This window comes from Nipponia nippon, unplaced genomic scaffold, assembly GCF_047370975.1.
Source record: "Nipponia nippon isolate SJK-2023a ecotype South Korea unplaced genomic scaffold, ASM4737097v1 scaffold_2, whole genome shotgun sequence".
NCBI classification, from domain to species: Eukaryota; Metazoa; Chordata; class Aves; order Pelecaniformes; family Threskiornithidae; genus Nipponia; species Nipponia nippon.
In genome coordinates, this window is record NW_028262336.1 from 111,825,450 (window position 1) to 111,847,224 (window position 21,775).

General features: G+C 39.8%; 1 protein-coding gene across 1 annotated transcript in view; it reads right to left on the reverse strand.

Moving 5' to 3' along the window:
- Positions 1-3,322: 3,322 nt before the first annotated feature.
- The window catches only part of IFT88 (intraflagellar transport 88), a 52,541-nt gene continuing 34,088 nt past the window's right edge, over positions 3,323-21,775 (reverse strand). The window contains exons 23-26 of the mRNA XM_087756674.1: positions 20,194-20,300; positions 14,448-14,508; positions 4,269-4,364; positions 3,323-3,590 (exon numbers count right to left, since the gene is read on the reverse strand). Of these exons, the coding sequence (XP_087612800.1) occupies positions 3,469-3,590; positions 4,269-4,364; positions 14,448-14,508; positions 20,194-20,300 (386 nt within the window). The 3' untranslated portion in view covers positions 3,323-3,468. The remainder of the gene's footprint in view (positions 3,591-4,268; positions 4,365-14,447; positions 14,509-20,193; positions 20,301-21,775) is intronic.

Here is a 21,775-nt window from a genome sequence, read left to right on the forward strand (position 1 = left end):
ATGCAGTGTTTCCACTCCTGTGGTTTCTGAGACCTGCCTCAGGAGTGAGGGCATCCTGCATGGCAGCAGGGAACACAACTTGCATTGCACCTGAGCTAAATGCCCACCAGGATGGCTCCAGGACAGGGGCAGGGTCATCACATCACCATAGCACAATAATCACGTATCACCCAGGTAATTATTTTAGACACAGCACCCTGCTAGCATGGCCGCGCTTCCTTCAAGACCTGAGCTGCCTGAATGAGGCAGGTGTGTTCATCTACCAGTAGCCTGAGGCCTTCCAACAACATGCTGACATAACTCTTTGGACACGCGCATGACTTCTTTCTCCTGAACGCGTTCCAGTTATATGAGTCCCCACCAGGGATCACCCTCCAGCCTTGAGTCCAGGTGGGATGCCACATCTTGTGCTCCCTCGCACAGAATGTCTCACACAGCAGGAGGAGGAGGCTGCACCTAAGCTGCTTACAAAGAATGGTTCCTGGCCCAGGCTAACCTTTGGGTCATGCAAGGGGATTGTCTGGGAGATTAATAGTCACGGGCCAAAACTGTACCAGGGAGCGTGCCACTAGTCTTACAGTACGGATGGTTACACATCATCTCCTCTGCTCTGGGCCTGCCCTGGCAATATTGCAATTCTAGTAGAGATGTAGCCATAGTTAACATCATTTTGAAGGAGTTGAACCTGGGCTAAGTCATTTTGACTGTGAGCAGGACTTATTATTCCATGGATCACACGGCTTTCTGTCAGTTCAGAACAAGCTCAACTGTGCTTGCAAAATAATGTGCAAATACGTCGCAACCCAGAGCATTATGTAATCAGATCCTCCTGCTATAGGAAACAACATATTCCAGAAGTTCCTGGGAGTTTGTGCAGGAGTGGAACAAAAGCACAACTCTTCGTAAAACACAGAATTTTACATAACGTACGGTTAGGCATCTGGGCAAACCGAACCAAGAAACTGTTGATCAAAATCTCTGCTGTCCATAGGAGTGTTTCTACAGACTAAGTCTGCCTGTAAACCATATTCCAAATTATTAGTGATTCATACCACTTTATCATGGACATGTCTAATGTGATTGCAGTGTTTGATTAGATGCTCTATTCAAAAGGTTTTGTGTTAGAAGACCATGACAGTATCTTGCCCGTCTTCTCCTTTGCCCTGTTTCACAGCTTTATCCATCCTCCCTGCCATGGTCCCAAGTACTTTCTCCCACTGTGATTAGTCAGATACCTCATTCCACTGCAGTCTGTAGCTGCAAATGCTCCCTCCTGCCTGGCACGTTGCATCCTGGAGATCCACGTCTTCCAAGACTGTAAGCCTGACAGGAAAGAACTACCATGATACCCAAGAATATGTCATCCCATGACCAGAGCAGTAGATATGGCAGCACTGAAGAACAGGCAAGAGAAAGCTGGGTCCCAAGCGTGACAGTAAGGTTAAGTCATCTGCCTGAGCCCTTCTCCGAGAATTGTTCAGCGCAGTTGCCTTTCCGTCTCCCCGCCTTTGTCTTTCTGACTGACACTTCACTGACAATATCAAAAACATACGCTGTTGTATTGGGTGTCAGCGCCAAGGTTTTGGCAGTGGTGGGGCTGCAGGGATAGCCTCCATGAAGAGAGGCCAGGGCTGCCCAGCGCCAGAGACGGCAAGTTCCTGCCACGCTACAACGGACCCAGGGTATACCCAGCTGACAACCGTACGGACTCTGCGTTCACAGGTGCGCACCGCCTTTGGGCTACTGCCAAGGAGTGGCAAAAAGTAAAATGATAAAGAGACAGAGACAAAAGAGGCAACATATTTCTGTATTTCTCATTCTAAAAGACACAGAAGGTCTCCTCAACTGAGGTGAACAGTCAAAAAGCCAAAGACTGCTCTGGCTTGGCATGTGAGTGCTGCAGTGTGGTATCCAAGCTCTTTAGCCACATAAGCCATCCCTTCTTTCCCATTGTGTCCCCACCTGCAGCAAAGGTCATCTTTTTTTCCTTTCTGTCCTGCTGCTAAGATAGAACTGCAGCACAGGAGAGACTTGCAGAAATGATATGGGTGGCATCTACTTCCTTCTCACGCTCTTCCACCCTCTAGAAGGATCAGGCCCCAGAGCTTACCATGTCTCTCTTCTTTGGGGAGTTCCTCAGGGTGTGCCATGAACCACACTGAATGGGCTCTGCTTATGCCACCAAGCAGAAGCTGTTGCAGCCCTAGACCGAGTGCTGCACCAGTATCATGGGAAACACGTTACGTGTAAAGCAGTCCATTAACTGTACCATAAACCCCACATTCCTGCAACTGTGCCGTTAAAGAAGTATTTCTGACCACTTGCAGAGACATCTTATGAGACCGGGCAGATGTTTTTAAAACCTGAAAAGAACACTTCATGAAGATATGAAGAGAACTTTCCAGTGCCACTAGTCAGGAAACAGTCTAAGCACCAACACTGAGAATGAGCACTGCAAATTTTAGAAGACTGAATCCTTGCATTTCAAAGTGTAATAACCAAAGTCTAGCTATTAAACCAAACTCACACCAATGTTTTAAAAACACATCCCTGCCACCCCAGTGTACTAGTTCTGCAAGTATTTATTAGGAAATTCTGAACACCTAATATTTGTGTCTCTGAAAGGTGATATAAATCAGGAACCCCATGTTCCTATTTAACATGTCTCAATGACTTCAGATCAAACTTGCTCAGTTCACAAGCAAAACGATGATTTCTGTAACTAACATCTTTGCACGTACTCAGCCTCATCTGTAGAAAGCTACCTCTGCGTAGCCAGTGCCACAATCCCCAACATAAGACTCAAAAGCTGAAATCTAATTAGCAATTCTGAACAAACTAGATTGGAATCCTGCCCACTCTGACCATTCCAAATAAAAAAAGCCCTCATCTTTGTAATTGGAAAAATACCTAGGAGATTGCCTAGAGAGTGAAAAATCGCCCTAGCTCAGCTAAGCATAGACTAAAATTAAGATGCTTTCTTCAGCATCAGTATTAAGTGCTTTGCTGAATTGGGGCCTTAAAGATGACCACGGTCATATCCAACATTTTCAGAAAGTCAATTCATAGGCCTTAACTAAGTTCTGGCTTTGGACGAAGGACATGGGACTTTCAACCTTATAACATTGCTTTAAGGTATTTTGCACTGAAAGGTGAAATTTTGGAGACTGCTGCGCTTCCTATTATCATCAGACGTATCTCTGAAAGCAAAAGCTTTATGCACGTGATACAGTTTGCAATGAGTTTGAATAGCTGTGAGTATGCATGAGTAAAATAACCTCAGCATTATTTTTTAAAAATCAATTGTAAAAGACACTGCAACTTCAAATCCACGTTTTTAATGTAAGATACCATATATGCAAAGTATTTCACAAATATTTTATCAAAATCCACTGCAAAAATCATCATGGATTAATGTTTTTCTGCTAAAACTTTTAAAATGAGAAAAAGTTATGAGTGGACCATATGCTATTCTGGAAGCAAATCCTCTCCTAGTTCTTCATCAGCAAAGTCATCTTCCTCAGTTCTTTTTCTTGCTGCAGTTTTTGGTCTTTCTGCTTGCGGGCCAAGTGGATCTACGTAGGAGGCATCTAGGGTTTAAATAAATACATTGGAAACAGTTACCTGCAAGTAATTTTAGCTTTGTTTCAAACATATACAATGAAACACAAGAGCGGGTTTTTGCACTACACATCTGCAAGGTATCTTTCAAATGCAGACCAGAAAGAACATGTGAACACTGGAGAACAAGATACCACATTCGGGAAGCAAGGCATGGCGCAAGAGCAAAGTACCTACGTGCTAGTAATAACAGCTTTTTTCTTCCTTTTTTTTTTTTAAATAAATTTCTCTTTATTTTATTACAGTCACTAAGTGAGAAAAAGACTTCGGAAAAGTGCATGGAACAGGAAGACTGATGAGTTGGTTAAAGGAAGTACCGCATTCCACATGGATTTGGGATTTTAAACCCCTTTGAAAATTCAATCTTAGTGAGAACTTATGACTGCAGAACCACAAGAAGTGAGTAAAGGATGGAGCAGACAGATATTGAAAGTAATAAATATTTACACGGGCCACATCTCTTAATATTTACAATTTCTTTATAGTGAGCTCTAAACAATGAAGCTAAAGCCATTCTTCACATTTATTTAATGGGGAAAATGTCTTCCTAATTGCCTAATTATATATGCTCTTCCAAGAACTTATTTTTTCCACCTCCTCTGTCTTTGAGGGCGAGGAAAGCAAGAAGGTATAAGATGCCCACTTGCCTATTTCTTTGCTGCCGCTACTTTCATAGGGTTCACTTGCTCCAGGCAAAGCTTTTAGTTTGGCACTCAGTCTTTCCCCTTTGGTACCACCACTATCTGGGGGGGAAAAAAAGAAAAAGTTGAAAACAAACAACATGCTGCTATGTTCTGTGAAATCATGATAAAAGAACAACATAAATTCAGCTACTATCTGTCAAACAAGATTTGGATGAAACCATCTTTTCATGATGGATACAGTACTCCTTTGTAATAGTGGTCATTAAAACACAATGGACACTGTGTCCACACATGTGTGTTTTAATTTATTTTTAAAAAATATATACAGCCTTATTTACTTTGGAGTAAACACATTAAAATATTTCTGCTTCAAATGCTGACATTTCAGCTGCTTATAAATTACAGTCACATTTTGGAGTTAAAATAAGCATGATAAATATAAACACTGTCACAACATATAGGGATATTTCATATGTCTGTGTGCTTACTAATATATTAGTATGATCCACCTGTTGAACGCTCTCAAGGTTAAATACAACACTAACTTTGCTTTTAATTAGAAGAGTATATTTGGCATGTGCTGCCTGCGTGGCAGGCAGGCACAGTTCATGTATGCTATACAGACCATCCTGGCCCTGCATCTTGCTGTAAACAGTGTGCTGGCAGCTCAGTTTGCAGCGGGGCCCCAAGGAATGTGTCAGCTCCGAGGGCTGCCTCGTGCCCAGACAACGTCAGATTAACATTCTCTTGCCACAGCAGTATTCCAGACACTTTAAATATTCTGTTCACCTCTGAATCTCTTTTTCACATTCATGGCAAGCTTTCAATCTCGTCTGCTACAACAAATTTTTATGCTTTTTTTTTTCTCCTAGGAGAAAACGTTTCATGTTTGGCTTGGTATATTTACAAGGCAGGACATGCCATGCTGCCAAATACAAACACGCTCGTTTACACCACCAAACAATGCTGTTATTAAAAGTCCTCCATCTGCAAGGACGAAAAATGCATTTCATTCAGCAAACATTCATTACAAAGTCTGGACTTGGTGACACATTTCCATTGTCTTATTTACTATAAATGTTCTTTTTTATAAATATTGTTACTATAAAAAAAAAATCTTCCACAAAGATGACAAACCTTTATTTCTCTATAAAGACTACTGCAGGGCTCAGTTTACTCAGCCCTGAATTGGAAGACAATGTCTCTGCTCCAAGAAAGATCTAATACATACAGTCACATGTCAAACAGTTAATATATTTACAAGACACAGATTACCGTTGAAACTTCAAAGCAAGGAAAATTTATTTTAATGTACGTTGACCTCCCTGGGATCAATTCTCATTGACAGGTTCCACGGAAGAAGCGAATGCTTAACAAAGGATTTGAAGAAACTGAAAGAAATCAATGTGTTTGATTGGAGGTGCTCAACCAAAGGGCTGTGAAATTACCAAAGGGTCGCCTCTGGATTTCAGCGGGCTTTGGGCAGGCCTGCGCAACAAGGAGGTGAGTGCTGAGCTTCAAAGATGGTGTGGATGAAAACGTTTTGAGGACAGTTTAGAGGAGATTATGAAATGTTTAACAGGGAGAGAAAGAGTAGGATAGGAGTAGTCTTGTGCAATGGAAAACAAGTAATTTACAAAATAACGAATAAAATTGGAACAAGCAGTAAGGCGATGCAAAGGCAGGAACGATACAGCAGAAACTACACTAGGGGAAAACTGAACTAGTCAAAGACACTCCATAGGTTTAATTGGTTGGCTCCAGAAAGGAAGAACTGGGTGCAATGAAAATAAAAGAGGAAGATGACATATCAAAGGTTTTCAACTGCGAAGGAGGAAAACACATAGGTTTTAGTGATACTACCAGAGGAAGGTGAAAGATCTTATATTAACTAAAAGAAGAAAAAAAAGGATGGTATACAACCCAAAATGGGCAGGAAAAACATAATATCCACAAGTTACCTGTACATCTTACTGCCCTAAAACAAACAATTGAAAACAGAAGCTTTCTTGGACATCCTAGGACCCTTAAGTTTTATTAGGACTACATCCAAGAAGGGAATAAAGCAGTAAGCCCAAAATTTGAAGCCAAATTTTCCCCCCTTTTCTCTCCCTATCTAGTGGATGTCCAACCCTTGAAGTATCTAAACCTCACCAACTGCCCCCCTCCCCGCACAGCTTTGAAGTTCCTTAAGCACTTATTGCTATGAGTGAGTTGCCCGAAATGGCCATCCTGAGCAGCAGGATGCCTGCAGGATGTTCAGCGTGCGACCCTGCTGCCTAAGCTCCCCTTTCTGTTTATAAGCCAATACAGTAAATGGAACTGTGAGTGCTGTTACAGTGAGCAAATGTTCATGCAAATGTAGCTTTTTAGGCTTCAGGCTTGACTCAGTTGCCCGAACACATTATTTACTGCATTTAATGAACTGAACCAACTCACCAAAGGGTCAGATTAATGCTAGAAGTAGCGCAAGGGAAGCAGCAAGAACATATGACCAGGAATGGGAAAGAAAAGAAGTGCTGAGGGGAGCCGGACTGTTCTTTCCGGAAGCAGGAAGTTAATTGATCAGTACATCCCACCTTGACTAAACGCACCCTGGAAAAAACTATAAAGACTAAGTGTCTATGGGCACAGTGTCCTCTTAACAGGTAAGCAGTAAGATCATATGGATGCCTTACTGGATTAAAGATCTATCTAAACTGGCTTATTGTCCATACAAAAGAACAAGATGCTTAGCGAAGAGCATCATAAGAAGAGCAAGCATATACAGTAGCTCTCCAAGAATAATTTCCTAGCTTCCAAGAATCTGTAAATCAAGCATGTGTTTGGGGGAGGGGGGCGGCTCTTCATATTTAATAATGGATTGATTGATTTATTCTCCAATAACTTGTTCAGTCTTCCCTGGAGCCCCTGTGAAATTTTTGCATCCGTATCAACCTGAGGTAAGGAGTTCCACCTTTCATTTACTCTGAACCTACCAATCTAGCCCCACCTCGCCACAGAAAGGAGCAGCCTGCCCTTCCTGCCCTGCATCGCATCCCCCTCCACATGCCATCACGTGGTAGCAGGTTGTGCTGGAGCAGGTTACTGATACGTTTAAAGCTAACCTAATGAAAACTTTTTCTCAAGTGGATCAGCAAAGTAATGCAGCTCACCTTACCTCTACATGACCATTATATCTACAGCAAGAGTGAAGGGAAGGTTAACATCTCTTCTGGTAGCAGCCCACAGTTAGTTTAACTTAAGCTAATACACAAAACCACATCAAGTCTCCATGGACTCCACTATGCTCTAAGCATACCTAAAAATGTGGAAGGAGCAGCATCTTTCATTTTAATGTGCATCTGGAAGAGAATAAGAGGTGGTTGACACCGTCTACCTTACACGGAGATGTCAGACAGCAGCTCAGGAAGCAAGAAGTCTGTGGCTTCAATGCCTTCCTTCACCTGAGGGAGTTCAAACCCACAGCTCCATCTTTCCAGAGGAATGTCCTAGTTGTTGAGCCATTTGGGGTAAGGCTTTTCTTGACATCTCTGCCATGGGATACAGGATTTGGCTGCCAATATGGCAGCTATTAAAAATTCTGCTGACCATATAACATGATCTGCCAGAAGTTTAAATCTCAATTTGAAATTACTTTTTGTAGTTCTATTTACAGGTAAATCATCTATATGTTTTTATTCAGTATACATACATATTTTGGCCAAAGATTTTATACACATTCCAGCTTTTGGATTATGGGAATGAAACTAACTTTCACTAAAGTAATACACAGAAAAAAAAAAAGAAGGTAACATTGGGACAAAGGATAATAATAAAAGCTCTGGATGAAAAGCTTTTTTGTAGAGTTTTTCTCTACTAATAGTACAGCTTTGAGTGTTAGTATCTGTCTGATTGCACTTGCAATCAAAGGACTACAGGTAGACATTTCTCAAACTGCAAATGAGTTATATCTGCACTACTCTCAACTTCCATACAAAAACTAATTTGAACTAATTCCTCCACATACAATTTTAAAAAAGAATCAAAGTATACAACTTATTTTTTAAAAAATTGTTAACTTTATATGGCAGAATAATGAATAAAGCAACATTCTGCAAAATTAATCCTATTTTGGAATAATCCTGTTTTAAGCAGTGATATCTAGCAAAAAGATTCTAAATGTTTGTAAGTGTTTCTGTACTTCCTACTTAGCAAGATACCTGTGTGTATACCACTTCAACCCATAGAATCCATGATTTTATATTTATTTTTAAAGGACTCTCACTAGTTGCAATTACAGTGATGAGACTACTGCATCAGAATTTCCTTCAGTATCACAAAGGACATAAAATAGAATTTTTAGTACCATTTTACTCAGCAGGAAAAGATATCAAAGGGTAAGGTTGTTTGGTAATCTACCTCCTCTGTAAAATGTTTACGTAATGAAGTGCATAGTGAGCTAATGCTTTTAAAGACTACAGATGCTTCACTAAATCCAGAATGTGTTTAAATGCGGCTCTGTATATCTTTCATATTTGGGATGAAGACACCATTGTTGGAGAAGAGAGGGCTTTGGTTTGGTTTGACCAAAGAGAAGAGTACATTCAGCGTAGCAGGCAGAATATTATATTAAAACTGAGAAATGGCATGGGAACCAGATGCAATTTTTAACTCCACTGCAGTTCATTTTGATTTGAAATTCTGTAGAATGAAAATTGTTTATAGTGTGTCAGTTCAGCTAACTCCTTAGGTGAGTTCAGATGCAGAAAACAGATTAAGATGTTCTCTTCACTCGGGTATTTTCCCCGTCTGTTTATAAAAAATTACTTTTTTTTTTTCACACATAGCCAATGGAACCATCCCATGATGATTTGTGATTAATAAGGCATCAACAGGCAAAATATAAGTGAAAATATAGTGATCATGAAGTCCTGGCTGCAGGGTAACATGAGAATCTCTTGCCTCTATCGCAGTCAAGATTATTTGGGATGCTTATAGCCCTAACATCTATAATGTACTTCCATATTATATGAGGAGATCCCTATGGGCTGGTAAAGGATGTTTGGTTATGGGATGTTTGTTTGGGATGGACAAAACCATTTCTCCACTGACAGCATCACAGGTGAAATGAAAAAGGGAAAAGACACCTAAATTATTCTCACGTGGTTTCCTTCCCAAATTTATCTGGACAGGCTTAGGTAACAAGGAGAATGAATAGTGCTCAGCCTTTCATCTTCTGAATTCAACACTGCTTCTTTGGGCTCCTGTCCGAGACTGCATGGCTCCTCTCATCCAGTACAAAACTCCCCTCTCATCCAGTACAAAACTCCCCATTCAGAGAGCAGGGCAACTGCAGAGACCAAGCAAACACTGCTGTGGTCATGTATTCCTTAAAGTCATACTTTCCCTTATCTATGAAAGGCCTTATGCTATTGAACAGTAAAAATCTCTTAGGGTAGTAAAAACCATCATGTCCTAACTTCCAAATTCTGGATGTTACTATCACATCTCTGCAAAACACAAAAAAAGTGAGTATGAAAACATGAAAAGACTATTGGAAAGGAAATCTTTGAGAACTGCCTAAACTCAGATGTACTGTTATAGCTCCCTTCAGGGTTTTGTTGTTTTTTTTTTTTCTTTCTCCTTTTTTAAATTAAAAAGAAGAATTTTAAGGGAGTGTACCAAAGTCATCTGCTTCCAACATGAATCAAAAAGATTGACAATCATAAATCTGATATTTGTGGGGAAAAGAAAATTTCACATTTTATAATAAGAGTGAACAAATGTGTTCAATTTTGGTTAGGCATTTTAGATTTAATGCTTATTCTTCTCACAAGACAAGAGCAGACTTTAACTGACACTGATATAGATGTCAGTTTTCTTGGTCTCCCTTTTTCCATTGTCTACCATTCATGCATACACTAATCATATTCTTCAAATTATGCTCTGGTGCATCTCATGCACCTTCTGTTTTAATTTATATTGGCAAAGTAATAGGTGTCCTATTAAGTACAAACCCTGCTGACTTAGTTCTCTTTCATAGAATCATAGAATCGTCCAGGTTGGAAAAGACCCTTAAGATCATCGAGTCCAACCGTTAACCTAGCACTGCCAAGTCCATCTATACCATGTCCTCGAGCACCACATCTATCCGTCCTTTAAATACCTCCAGGGATGGAGACTCAACCACTTCCCTGGGCAGCCTGGTCCAATGCTTGACCACCCTTTCGGTGAAGAAGTTTTTCCTAATGCCTAACCTAAACCTCCCCTGGCGCAGCTTGAGGCCATTTCCTCTCATCTTATCACTTGTTACTAGGGAGAAGAGGCCGACCCCCACCTCGCTACAACCTCCTTTCAGGTAGCTGTAGAGAGCAATAAAGTCTCCCCTCAGCCTCCTCTTCTCCAGACTAAACAACCCCAGCTCCCTCAGCCGCTCCTCATAAGACTTGTGCTCCAGACCCTTCACCAACTTCGTTGCCCTTCTCTGGACACGCTTCAGCACCTCGATGTCCTTCTTGTAGCGAGGGGCCCAAAACTGAATACAGTACTCGAGGTGTGGCCTCACCAGTGCAAAGTACAGGGGCACTATCACCTCCCTGGTCCTGCTGGCCACACTATTCCTGATACAAGCCAGGATGCCATTGGCCCTCTTGGCCACCTGAGCACACTGCTGGCTCCTGTTCAGGCGGCTGTCAACCAACACCCCCAGGTCCTTTTCCGCCAGGCAGCTCTCCAGCCACTCCTCCCCCAGCCTGTAGCATTGCATGGGGTTGTTGCGACCCAAGTGCAGGACCCGGCACTGAGCCTTGTTGAATCTCATGCAGTTGGCCCCAGCCCATCGATCCAGCCTGTCCAGGTCCCTCTGTAGGGCCTTCCTACCCTCCAGCAGATCGACACTTCCACCCAACTTGGTGTCATCTGCAAACTTACTGAGGGTGCACTCGATCCCCTCATCCTGATCATCAGTGAAGATATTGAACAGGACCAGCCCCAGTACTGAGCCCTGGGGAACACCACTCGTGACTCACCACCAATTGGATTTGACTCCATTCACCACCACTCTCTGGGCTCGGCCGTCCAGTCAGTTTTTAACCCAGCGTAGAGTGCACCCATCCAAGCTGTGTGCAGCCAGCTTCTCCAGGAGAATGCTGTGGGAGACTGCGTCAAAGGCCTTACTTTCCTCTTAGCTTCCTCTTTAAAAGCAATTTTATATCACATTTCCTAAAACAAGGTGGCCTGAATTATTAGTACTGCTAATATAAATAACTATATAGGGACAAAATACTTGGGGGAAAAAAAAAAGAACCTGTTAGGAATGCCAGCAAGTATGGGGACAGTGAGCTGGTAAGAGGAAAGAAATAAAACATGCATCATACCTAAAATATTTGGAATGCATACACACTTCATTTAGCTAGTAAGTACTCTAATTTAGCTAGTAAGTACTAAACTAAGGAGGATTCCATGCTTCACTGGGTTCAGTAATGATGGCAAATCCTTCATACAGTGTAGGAAAATGATCCCATTTGGTCTTGGCAACACCACTGGAAAAGATTAATCTTAAAATGTATACAAATGTTTCTTTTTTTAAATTTTGAAGCCATTAATTTATCAAAAGTGTACTAAGATTCTGAAATAAAATAACCCATGTTTATATTTCATATATATCTTCACACAGGCCACGTCCAGAAACTTCCTACACTGCAAAATACAGACTTGTAACCCAGGTGAACAATGCCAAACGTTGGACAAAACAATGTTTGGGTCTTCAGGTTTCTCTCAGTCATCCTCAGTAAAAGGCAGACAAACTGCAACACAGTTCTGAACATCTGTTGCTGTGAGCGTGCAGCTTCTTCACTGATAAGGTTCCCCAGAGTCAACATTACTAGTTAAAAAATGCATAATGCCTTTGACCCTTCTAAAAATATATATAAGTAGTACATCTCACCACAACTTTTAATTAGGAATCCCAACAGAAAGTTAACTCCAAGCTCAATACAGGACCTTCTTTGTACCTCTGCTTGCTTGCTGAGTCATTTCCAGAAAGGTTGGATCTTTGGCACTGAATTTGTATAACGGAGACTTCTCAAACGTGCTCTTATACAGACTTGTTCCCAAACCTCTGTTTTTTTCCCCATCCTTTCATGAATTTGACATAATATCTTGAGCAACAATCTAAGAATTATTGATAGGACAAATTCTAGGTCAATTCTGACCCTGCTTACCCTCTCATCCTCTTCATGTTAGCATCCTAAATGTTTGCATTTGCTCTTCTCTTATTACTCTGGTTATGGGGGAAAGAGTAATGCCTTGGAATTACTAGAGCTTGCAGTCAAAGTTCCTCACGTGTTCCAACTTTGGAGGGGAGGGGAAGGGATTTTTTTTATTTTAAAATTTTTAAAAAGAGACAACTTCGCATAGATATTTCTGTCTGTAAAAGTAGTACTGACAAACTGGTAGTTTGGGGGATTAATGTTGTCTTAGCATCTTTCCAGTTTGGTCATTATTTATATCCTCTTGCTAAATTACTTACTCACTCTCTCCCGATAACATGCCCCTTTTTCACTAACGAGGGTAGGGATAATTACAAAATATAGCTGTAAGAAAAGAGACCCTCTGTACCATTTGGCTGTATGCCTGATGCAATATTTTGCACAGCTGTAAATACCCTTGCCTGCTACCAATGCTGCTCTTCATTTCTATTTATTATAAGCCAAAGTGGATCTCCACTTTATGACATAAAACAGGTCCGCATGCTGTCTCAGGCTGCTGTTTTGCTGGCACCTCTAGCTGGCTGCCTGATCGTAGGGCTTATGCAACAAAGGAGAGTCCAGAAATGTTTCCATCCCTCTCTGTTACCAAAATAAGGAATTTCACCCCAAGAATTACTTTGGCCTGAGGCCCAGAACAGGTAAAATTCAATCCTAGGTGAATGGTGTTTTTTCTACATATCAAGAAATGATTTAAAAGCTTCCCTAGTGAAACTACTGAGCTGAAAAAGGAATGAGATCTCTCTGAAGCATCCAACGCTCGTTCTTAACCCTTAGAGAACCCAGGAGAGCATTCTTCATAAATGTAACAGCATTCTAAGGTCATCTTAAGATTACACTAGTAATATCCATGACTTTTCATGATCCTACAGAATTGGATAAATGTAGTAAAGCATCTGCTATGTAGGTGGAGAAATAAAATTACCAAATAAGAAAAAAAAAATCCATAAATTATTTCTCTGTAAAAGGAAGGGAAGAGAGGCAAGAATTTATAGGGGATATCTTTTTATGAGACCCACTAATATTAAGATAAACCAAACACAGAATACAAAGAAACCATTTCCTATTTGGGTCAAAATGGATTTTTTTCCAGGTGGCTGAAGTAGCCTGAAGTCTGCTAGTTTCCTTAGAGCAGCAGCAGGGAACAGTTAGGTTTAACATTACTAACTTTTCATGGATTTAATAATGGGAGGGAAAAATCATTAGCTCTGCAATATGTAGACTACCTAGTGCAGAAAAGACAAAGCAGGCCAGTTTCCAGACTTATATTGCTAGAGTTTTACATTTATGAAAGTCAGCATTGTAAATCTATAGGAGCAGAGAGACTTAATAGTCAGAGAGCAAGCTTTCCTCTGTGGAAGACTCCAGTACTTCAACTCTGCTGTAATAGGAAAAGGGGAAGAAGAAGCTCAAAGATAGTACAGGTGTCCTCTTATTACAGAGGTGGTTGCACAAAATAGCCTCTTGAACTTGTAATGAACACATAATGTAACAGACTAGATGGTGGGCACAAAATTCCCTTTTTTCCATGTTAAATAAAGACACAATGAATTACCGTTTTTCATGGCTTACACGTTCTGTTTTGTTATAATACATGATTCCTTATAGTAAGTATTTTAAAGTTAATGGGATAAAAATGTTGAAGTCCACAGTATTGAAAACCAGTAGAAATTTAGATTTAGGAATACACTGAGATCTGTATATAAAGCACAAATCTTAGACCAAATCCATGCTACTATACCAGTTGAGGTTTCATACAGCTATGAGATAATCAAAAAGTATGGAATGAAATTTGTGAAGTACTTGCATATTACTCAATGCATATTTGTGTGCACTTCAGAATGTAAGGAGGTTTTACAAACACTTTAAGAGAAACTATTTTCTTTAGGATCCTGACAAATGTGATATTTAAGCAGAGGCATTAAGTACTTACCGCCACCAGCATTTGCTTCTCTGCGGCTACGTGCACTGCCATCTCTGCCAGATTTAATGCGCTGGAGAACAGTGAAAAAGGTTTGAAAAGAACAGAACAAAAACCCCATTTAGTAATATACATTAGAGATAATTATTGAAAACTCAACTTAGCTTATTAATAAAACAGTAAAAGAACATTAAACTAGGCTTGCTATACTGAAACTAATAAACCTTGTTTTTTCAATGCACAAAATTGTCCTTAAAATCAGGGTTAAATCCAATGTTTACATAAAACAAGAGTTCTATGAAATTCAAACAAACTATCTCAATAAATTATTTTTCTTCAGATAAAATTTATACAAGGAATATGCATAAAAATAGTTCAGATGTACGTTTGTAAAGTACAGCTGAAAAAACAGGCAACATAGCCCTCCTTGCACGAGTTCAAAGTAGCCTCTGCCTATTAACGTCTTGTAAATCCCACAAGCGTTTTATTATTGTAAAGATTCAAGGGGGGGAAGTAGGGAAATCTATAAAAAGAACTATTCACTCCATAGATCTTAAATTTTGAATACTTGGCACAACACTGTAGTTTACAGCAAAATTTAATTTGCTGTTGAGTGTTAAATGCAAGATAAAGGTGAAGGTAAATACTTTAAAAGCTGTGTTTAAAAAGTCAGCTCTCTTGCACTGAGGAAGGTACCATAAACATCTTCCAGCTGTGTTTTTTTTAGTGTTATTTGAAAACTTTAACAGTTTATCAAAGCAATACCTCTGTATCACATGGCAGACTTGGCTTCCCCTGGCAAAACACCAAATTTCTCATGCATCTATCTTGTCAATTACAAGAAGGTACATCTCAGTGAGGTAGGTACAAAAACTTGGTGTCCAAAGCACTCAGCTGTTAATAAAGTAATCTCTGCATCTTATTTCAAAATATGAATTCAGGATCTGATTAAAACACATGTGCACACTACCTAACCAGGTATTCAGGTCAATTACTGTAGCTTCTTCATTCATTTTTCACCAGAAAAACATCATGGAGTCTGGCAAAGTTGGGATACACAGTAGAAGTGAAAGAACTTTGAAGATTCATGCCAACAGAAAAAGGAAGAACCCTTAAATCAAAACTCATAGGAGTCAGACAGGAAAGCAGTGAGCCTAGCGTGAAACCAGGAATGGTCTTGGAGCGATCCAGTGTGGGACCAGAATTTCTCATACTTTTTATTTATTTTGGGAAATCCTCAAGTCTAAAATATGTTCTCTGAATTCTGGATTAAATATCCAATTCACAGTCCAGTGAAGTAGCATATATCAGTCCTCCAGGAGGCACGTTCAGACTCTCCAAATGTTGAATGACCGACAAGTCTGCCAGTGGAAGCTTAGCTTCTGTCTGCCAGAGGAAAGTGGTCCCTATACGACAGTGCCCTCGTGGCATTTACATCCTAGGACTTTACTCCTAAAATACTATAGAAGTACTACAGCTTAAGCATATGACTAATTCCTGTAAAGTTCCAAGCGAGTAGTTTATAAGTCATCCCATACTAAAAGCAGACATTTAAAATAAGTCCAATGATTTCCACCCTAAAAATGCCTATTTCTCTCCCATGACTGCAAAAGAAATTTAGGATGATTAGTCCAGATGTAGATGCCTGAAGGTAAAGGCAGTAAGTCCCCCCAGTGTTTGCACCTATCATCACGGCTTCACACCACACCCAATCAGTCCCTCATTTTCAGCCATTAAGCTCGCTTAACAGAAATAAATAGTAATGTGTGTATACATCAGTGCCAAGAAGGTTGTGTGAACTTTTACACTATTACCTGTCTTTTTTAAACTGAAACATGAAAAAGGAAGATTAACGCAGTAAAAAAAAACCCAAAAAACAAAAACCAAAATAAAAACCACAACATATGAAGGTTACAGTAAAAATCCAATCCTGTGAGATGAAGGGAGAAAAACTTCTACAGGGAATGAACCCCACAGATGTTCCCAGATTCTTGGCTGGAAGTATTTAACAACTTGTCTATATTTGAGAACCAAGTGAAATAAGTACTCCAGAATGTTTATTTTGGTATAAACTCCATGTGGATATACTTATTCTGGAAAAACAGTGCCAGAATAGCAAATTTTGACAAATTTCTACAGGAAGACAAAGTCTGCGCGCAGACTTTGAAATGTACGTATATCACACTAGCATTTATCTATTTTCTCTTTACTGAGTGCAATCGAGAAATCATGGGTTAGTCTGAAATTGGGAGCAGGAATTGAACTATATCTGGCATTGCTAACTGAAACCAGCGTTCCTGTTGGAAACTTAGGTGGCGAAACATTAAAATTTGATAATTTTAGAACTTGAAAGTATAGTTTATGACTATATGCTCATGGATGACAGAAGAAATTTCTTAGGACAAAAATACCTAGTGATTTCCAAAGCCAGATGGTAGACATAAGACTAAAAAACCACACACACACAAACCAACCAAGCAAACAAAAAAAATCCCCCAAGCCAGGGGATGGGAACCCAGATGCAATACCAATAGCAAAAAGGAACTGTAGGGCTATTGTTTGCAAGACAGAACTGATGTTGAGATTCTGTCACAGAAAAATACTCAACTTCTAATACAGGATGGCAGCATACTAAATCGCAGTGTGTTCTGTAACGTCTTTTTTTTCTTAGTGTCTTTGTCCCTTTACTTCTACAACGGTGTTGATTTTTAAGAAAACTGGGTCGGTGGGTTCCTTGGTGGACAGAAAAAGTTGCTCCTTTCCTTGCGGAGACACTGAACTTGGGAGACTTCAGAGCGTGGCGGACGAAAGCCAGAAGAGATGGGAGATGGGAGCATGTTCCCCCACAACGAGGAGCTGCAAGAAGGAGCAGAAAGCAACCGACTGGGCTTCAGAGGTTCTGAAGAGAATGTACTAGGAACCACAGGGGCAGGATTCTGCTGCCATTCAGAAACTCACTGAGCTTACTCAAACAGGCTGGAAGCATGGGCCTGCCTGCAGGGATGAGGCTGACAGAGCTGACTAGAAACCTGGCTTATATTTCTATTGGTGGTGGTGGTTTGGGGGGGCAGGGGGCGTTGTTTTGTTTTGGGTTTCTTTGGTTTTTTTTAAACCTACTGCATTTCAGTTTTCTCTGCTCGAAAGAAAATTGGTTTAGTTTAAATTATAATAGAATCAGGCTTATTTTTATTTAAAAACCCATCTTCTTTTCTGGGCAACATGCTATAGGAAAGTATTTAGGCAGATCTACCTTAAAGCTTTGACTAATTAGAAGTGCCATCATAGACACCTTATTCTCCCCTCTACTCCACTCTCATGAGACCCCACCTCATCCAGATCCAGTACTGCATCCAGATCTGGGGCCCTCAATACAAGAAAGACATGGACCTGTCGGAGCAGGTCCAGAGGAGGGCCATGAAATTGATCCGAGGGCTGGAACACCTCTCCTATGAGGACAGGCTGACAGAGCTGGGGTTGTTCAGCCTGGAGAAGAGAAGGCTCTGGGGAGACCTTATTGCGGCCTTTCAATACTTAAAGGGGGCTTATAAGAAAGATGGGGACAGACTTTTTACCAGGGCCAGTAGTGACAGTACAAGGGGAAACAGTTTGAAACTGAAAGAGGGTAGACTTAGATTGGATGTAAGAAAGGCATTTTTTACAATGAGGATGGTGACGCTGGAACAGGTTGACCAGAGAAGCCGTGGATGCCCCATCATTAGAAGTGTTCAAGGTCAGGTTGGACGGGGCTTTGAGTAACCGGATCCAGTGAGAGATGTCCCTGCCCATGGCAGGGGGGGCAGATTAGATGATCTTTAAAGGTCCCTTCCAACCCAAACCATTCCATGATTCTGCTTTGTAAGGTTATTTTTGCGACAGGATAGAGTCACCAGACTCTTAAACAGGAATACTTAAAATACACAGAGTGAGCTTTCCATGTCATGGCTGAATCATGATCACTATTTAAGTCTGAACAGTCTAAAACAACCATACAATAACTTGTGCTACCATGCATCTGTACTGGATTCCATTGATATCTCTGTCATTCAGGTACTACTTAATAAAGTCCCTTAACACAATGTAGTCAGAATGAAAAAAAAAAAAACAAAAAAACCCACAACGTAATTTAAACATAAATTTCTGTGTTACTAAAATCTTAAATAACTTAGACTATTTCATCTTTTAAATATTTTACTGGTAACCTTTTTCCCACCAGAAAGTACAGAAATGTGTTTAGGAAAGCTCAGGCTTCCAACATTCCAAACAGGAATAGATGTGACAACTTTTTTTTTTTTTTTAACATACGCAAACATTAATTTTCTTAAAGGAAAAACATATTTTCCTTAGAATCCTCCACATTTGCAGATCTGTGGTACATAATTAACACCTTCAGTGTAAAAAATGCTGGAATTATATGCAAGGAAATAGATAACCTCTCCATCTCCAGGGACCTCTCTCTTACCAACTGTAAAATAATCCAGTTTTAACTGGTTTAATCTCTGAGCTTTCTTGAGTAAAGCACTGAGTTATTGTGAAGAACTATGTATATCACTGACATTGAACTGATACTCCCTAGAAACTAAGCAAAGCCTGTTTAACCTACTTCAGACAGATCTCTTAATTATGAGTTTTGCAGAATAGGAACATTATATCTGGTCAGCCGTTTTGCTTACTGATACCATTAAGGGGGAGACATAGAGGAATATTAGCTCCACTACATTTGTGGACTGCTTTCTTTTGTCCATTTTCCCAAGTGCTATAAATTTTACATTTACTGAAAATCCAAACCAATATACTTCAACTAGCACCCCAAAGTAAGGTTGTAGCATAACTTTGATCAGTGTTTCCCTTTGTGAGTTTCGTTTTTAAAATGTCCCAATGTACATGTGCACACTCAGACTCGCTGGAATTGAAGTAAAAGTGAAGTAACTCAGGATGCATTTACACATTATCTGAAACCAAAAGGGAGCCAGTACGTGTTACTAGGAGCAGAGTAAATTAGGTAAGACTTAACGTGTCCTAAAATGTGACTATGTAGCTTTGAGGCAGTTCACTGGATAGGAAGAGCAAGCTTGAACACTTTGCAGCTCAACAGCACGGATAATGCTTTCCAAACAAGATGCTGATTTGAATTTTAAAATCTTACTTTATCACAGGAATAGCAAGAAAACAATGCACGCATGTGCACACGCACACACGCTCACTCGTCTGAATAGAACGCAAGTTATGATCTCATACCTTTCACAGCCTGTAGCTTTTCCATGGAATTTTTTTTTCAGTTTAAAAATTGGCACTAACATGAATAATTTAGTTCTACCTATGTAATCTGTCAATGTTGCAGCTTTGTATACAGCAAAAAGGAGTTCTAGTACATGGACAAATTCTTAGGCTCACCTTCTCTCCCTACAGTTGCATTATTACTTGGCTTATAAATACACTTCATACAGTCTGGCAAATAAGTAGGAAAGACAACATTCCAGAGACATTGAATTATGCGGGTGGCTCCAGCATTCCCATCACATCCACATAACCCATCTTTCACTAGTATTTAAAAATCACAGAAAATCCAGTGCTCAAAAACCATTCAGACAGATATAAGGCTGATCGGTAATTTAAAACTAAAAACCAAAAAAACACAAAACACAAGCCTCTCTAAACCAGGAAGTTAATACATGTTTTATCTTGAAGTATCATAAACTCTATTTTAGCTTCATCTATGTACACAGTAATACTGTATAATCACAGAAAGAAACAAGCTTACCTGCTCTCTTATTTCTTTTAATTTTTCCACTTTCTTGAGCTTTGTCATATATTCCTGGACTTCCTTCAGCCCCATATCTGTGCAGAGACGAACTAAAAATCGGAGGCCTAATTGAAAAGCAAAACATTGTTAAAAAAAGGCTTACAAGCAGGTCAAACTGCAAGTACACCCTAACAGAACTGGACATACGGAATAGCAAACAATGCAAATAACTGGAAATACAAGGTGGCTCTAGTCCAGTATCACTATGCAAGTTGTGATATTTTGCAAATAATTCAACATGTTCTGTGATGCAGTGTCTACATCCATGAACAGTACAAACACCATTTATATATGTGGAAGGCACAAGACACACTGACTCATCTGGCTCAGAACTCTTCACATTTGCAAAATATTTTGGAAACTGGAAAGCATAATAATGATACTAAATTATTACCAAGAAGCCACCATCAATAGCATCTTGTTGAAAACAATTTTACAAATTCCAAATGAATCAGAATGGTTTGGTTTTTTCTGTTGCTGTGGTTGATTTTTTAAAGATTCGTATTTATAGAATTAAAAAAAAAACAAACAAACAAACAGCAAACCAGACGTGAAGATTGGCTATAACTGTATGATGGAACCAAAAGAACCCCTAAAAACAGTCTCCTGAGACACTATACCAAACTCTGAAAACATTGTTGCTATTCCTATGTTTGTCAACATCCCTTTGAAAGAACTGCCTCTGAAACAGAAACAAGCATGACATGATCCATTACCCTCCTGACTGCTTTCACAAATAAGTTATTTTCTTTTTGTGCTAAGTTAGTTTTCTGCTGGTTTAGGGAGCTGAACTTGTTCACTGAGGGATCATATAAGCATCAGAACGAGCATAAGTAAGATGGCTGGGAGCACGTGGCCAGGGAGGGATGAGTGAAGAACCATTGTTTCAGCAGCAGTAAACTTTTAAATCAGTTCAATTGTCTTGTCTAACTCCTGCCTCTGTTTCATAATCTACAGAAACTACATTCAGAAAAATATTAGCATTCTAAAAAGTTTACTAAATACTCTACCCCTCTGAAATGCGTGACCAATATCAACATGATATTTTGCTTATAACTTTGAGGAGCCATAGTATTGAATTCTTCTTGTACAACAGAGCTGTATGATTTCTCTTGTACATCAGATCTGTATGAGTCCTCTTTAAAAAAGCAGTATGTTTGTTAAAGCAGAACAATACAATTTTATTTTAAAATACAGTGAATGTTCTTCCCACATAGCATTTAAAAGCGTAGGCTTGTTGGCAACAACCTCGTATTTTGGAATTAGAGAGGCACAGTGTGGGATGTAAGAGGATGTTTGCACAATCAGTGACAACCCCTATTTTCTACAGGGCTTTTTCATTTAGAGTACAGGTGTGCCTGATTCTGCAAAATGTCTTACTCTTCAAAGTTATGTTTCCTGTAGTTTAGTTTGAAATTCTCTACGGATTTTCTAGAGACTGGTTGACCAACTATACTTAAAAACCCAACAACAAAATCTCACCCTCTACATTCTTTTGGAAGGCCTGGCTTTGGTAAAACTTAACAATAATATTTTCTTG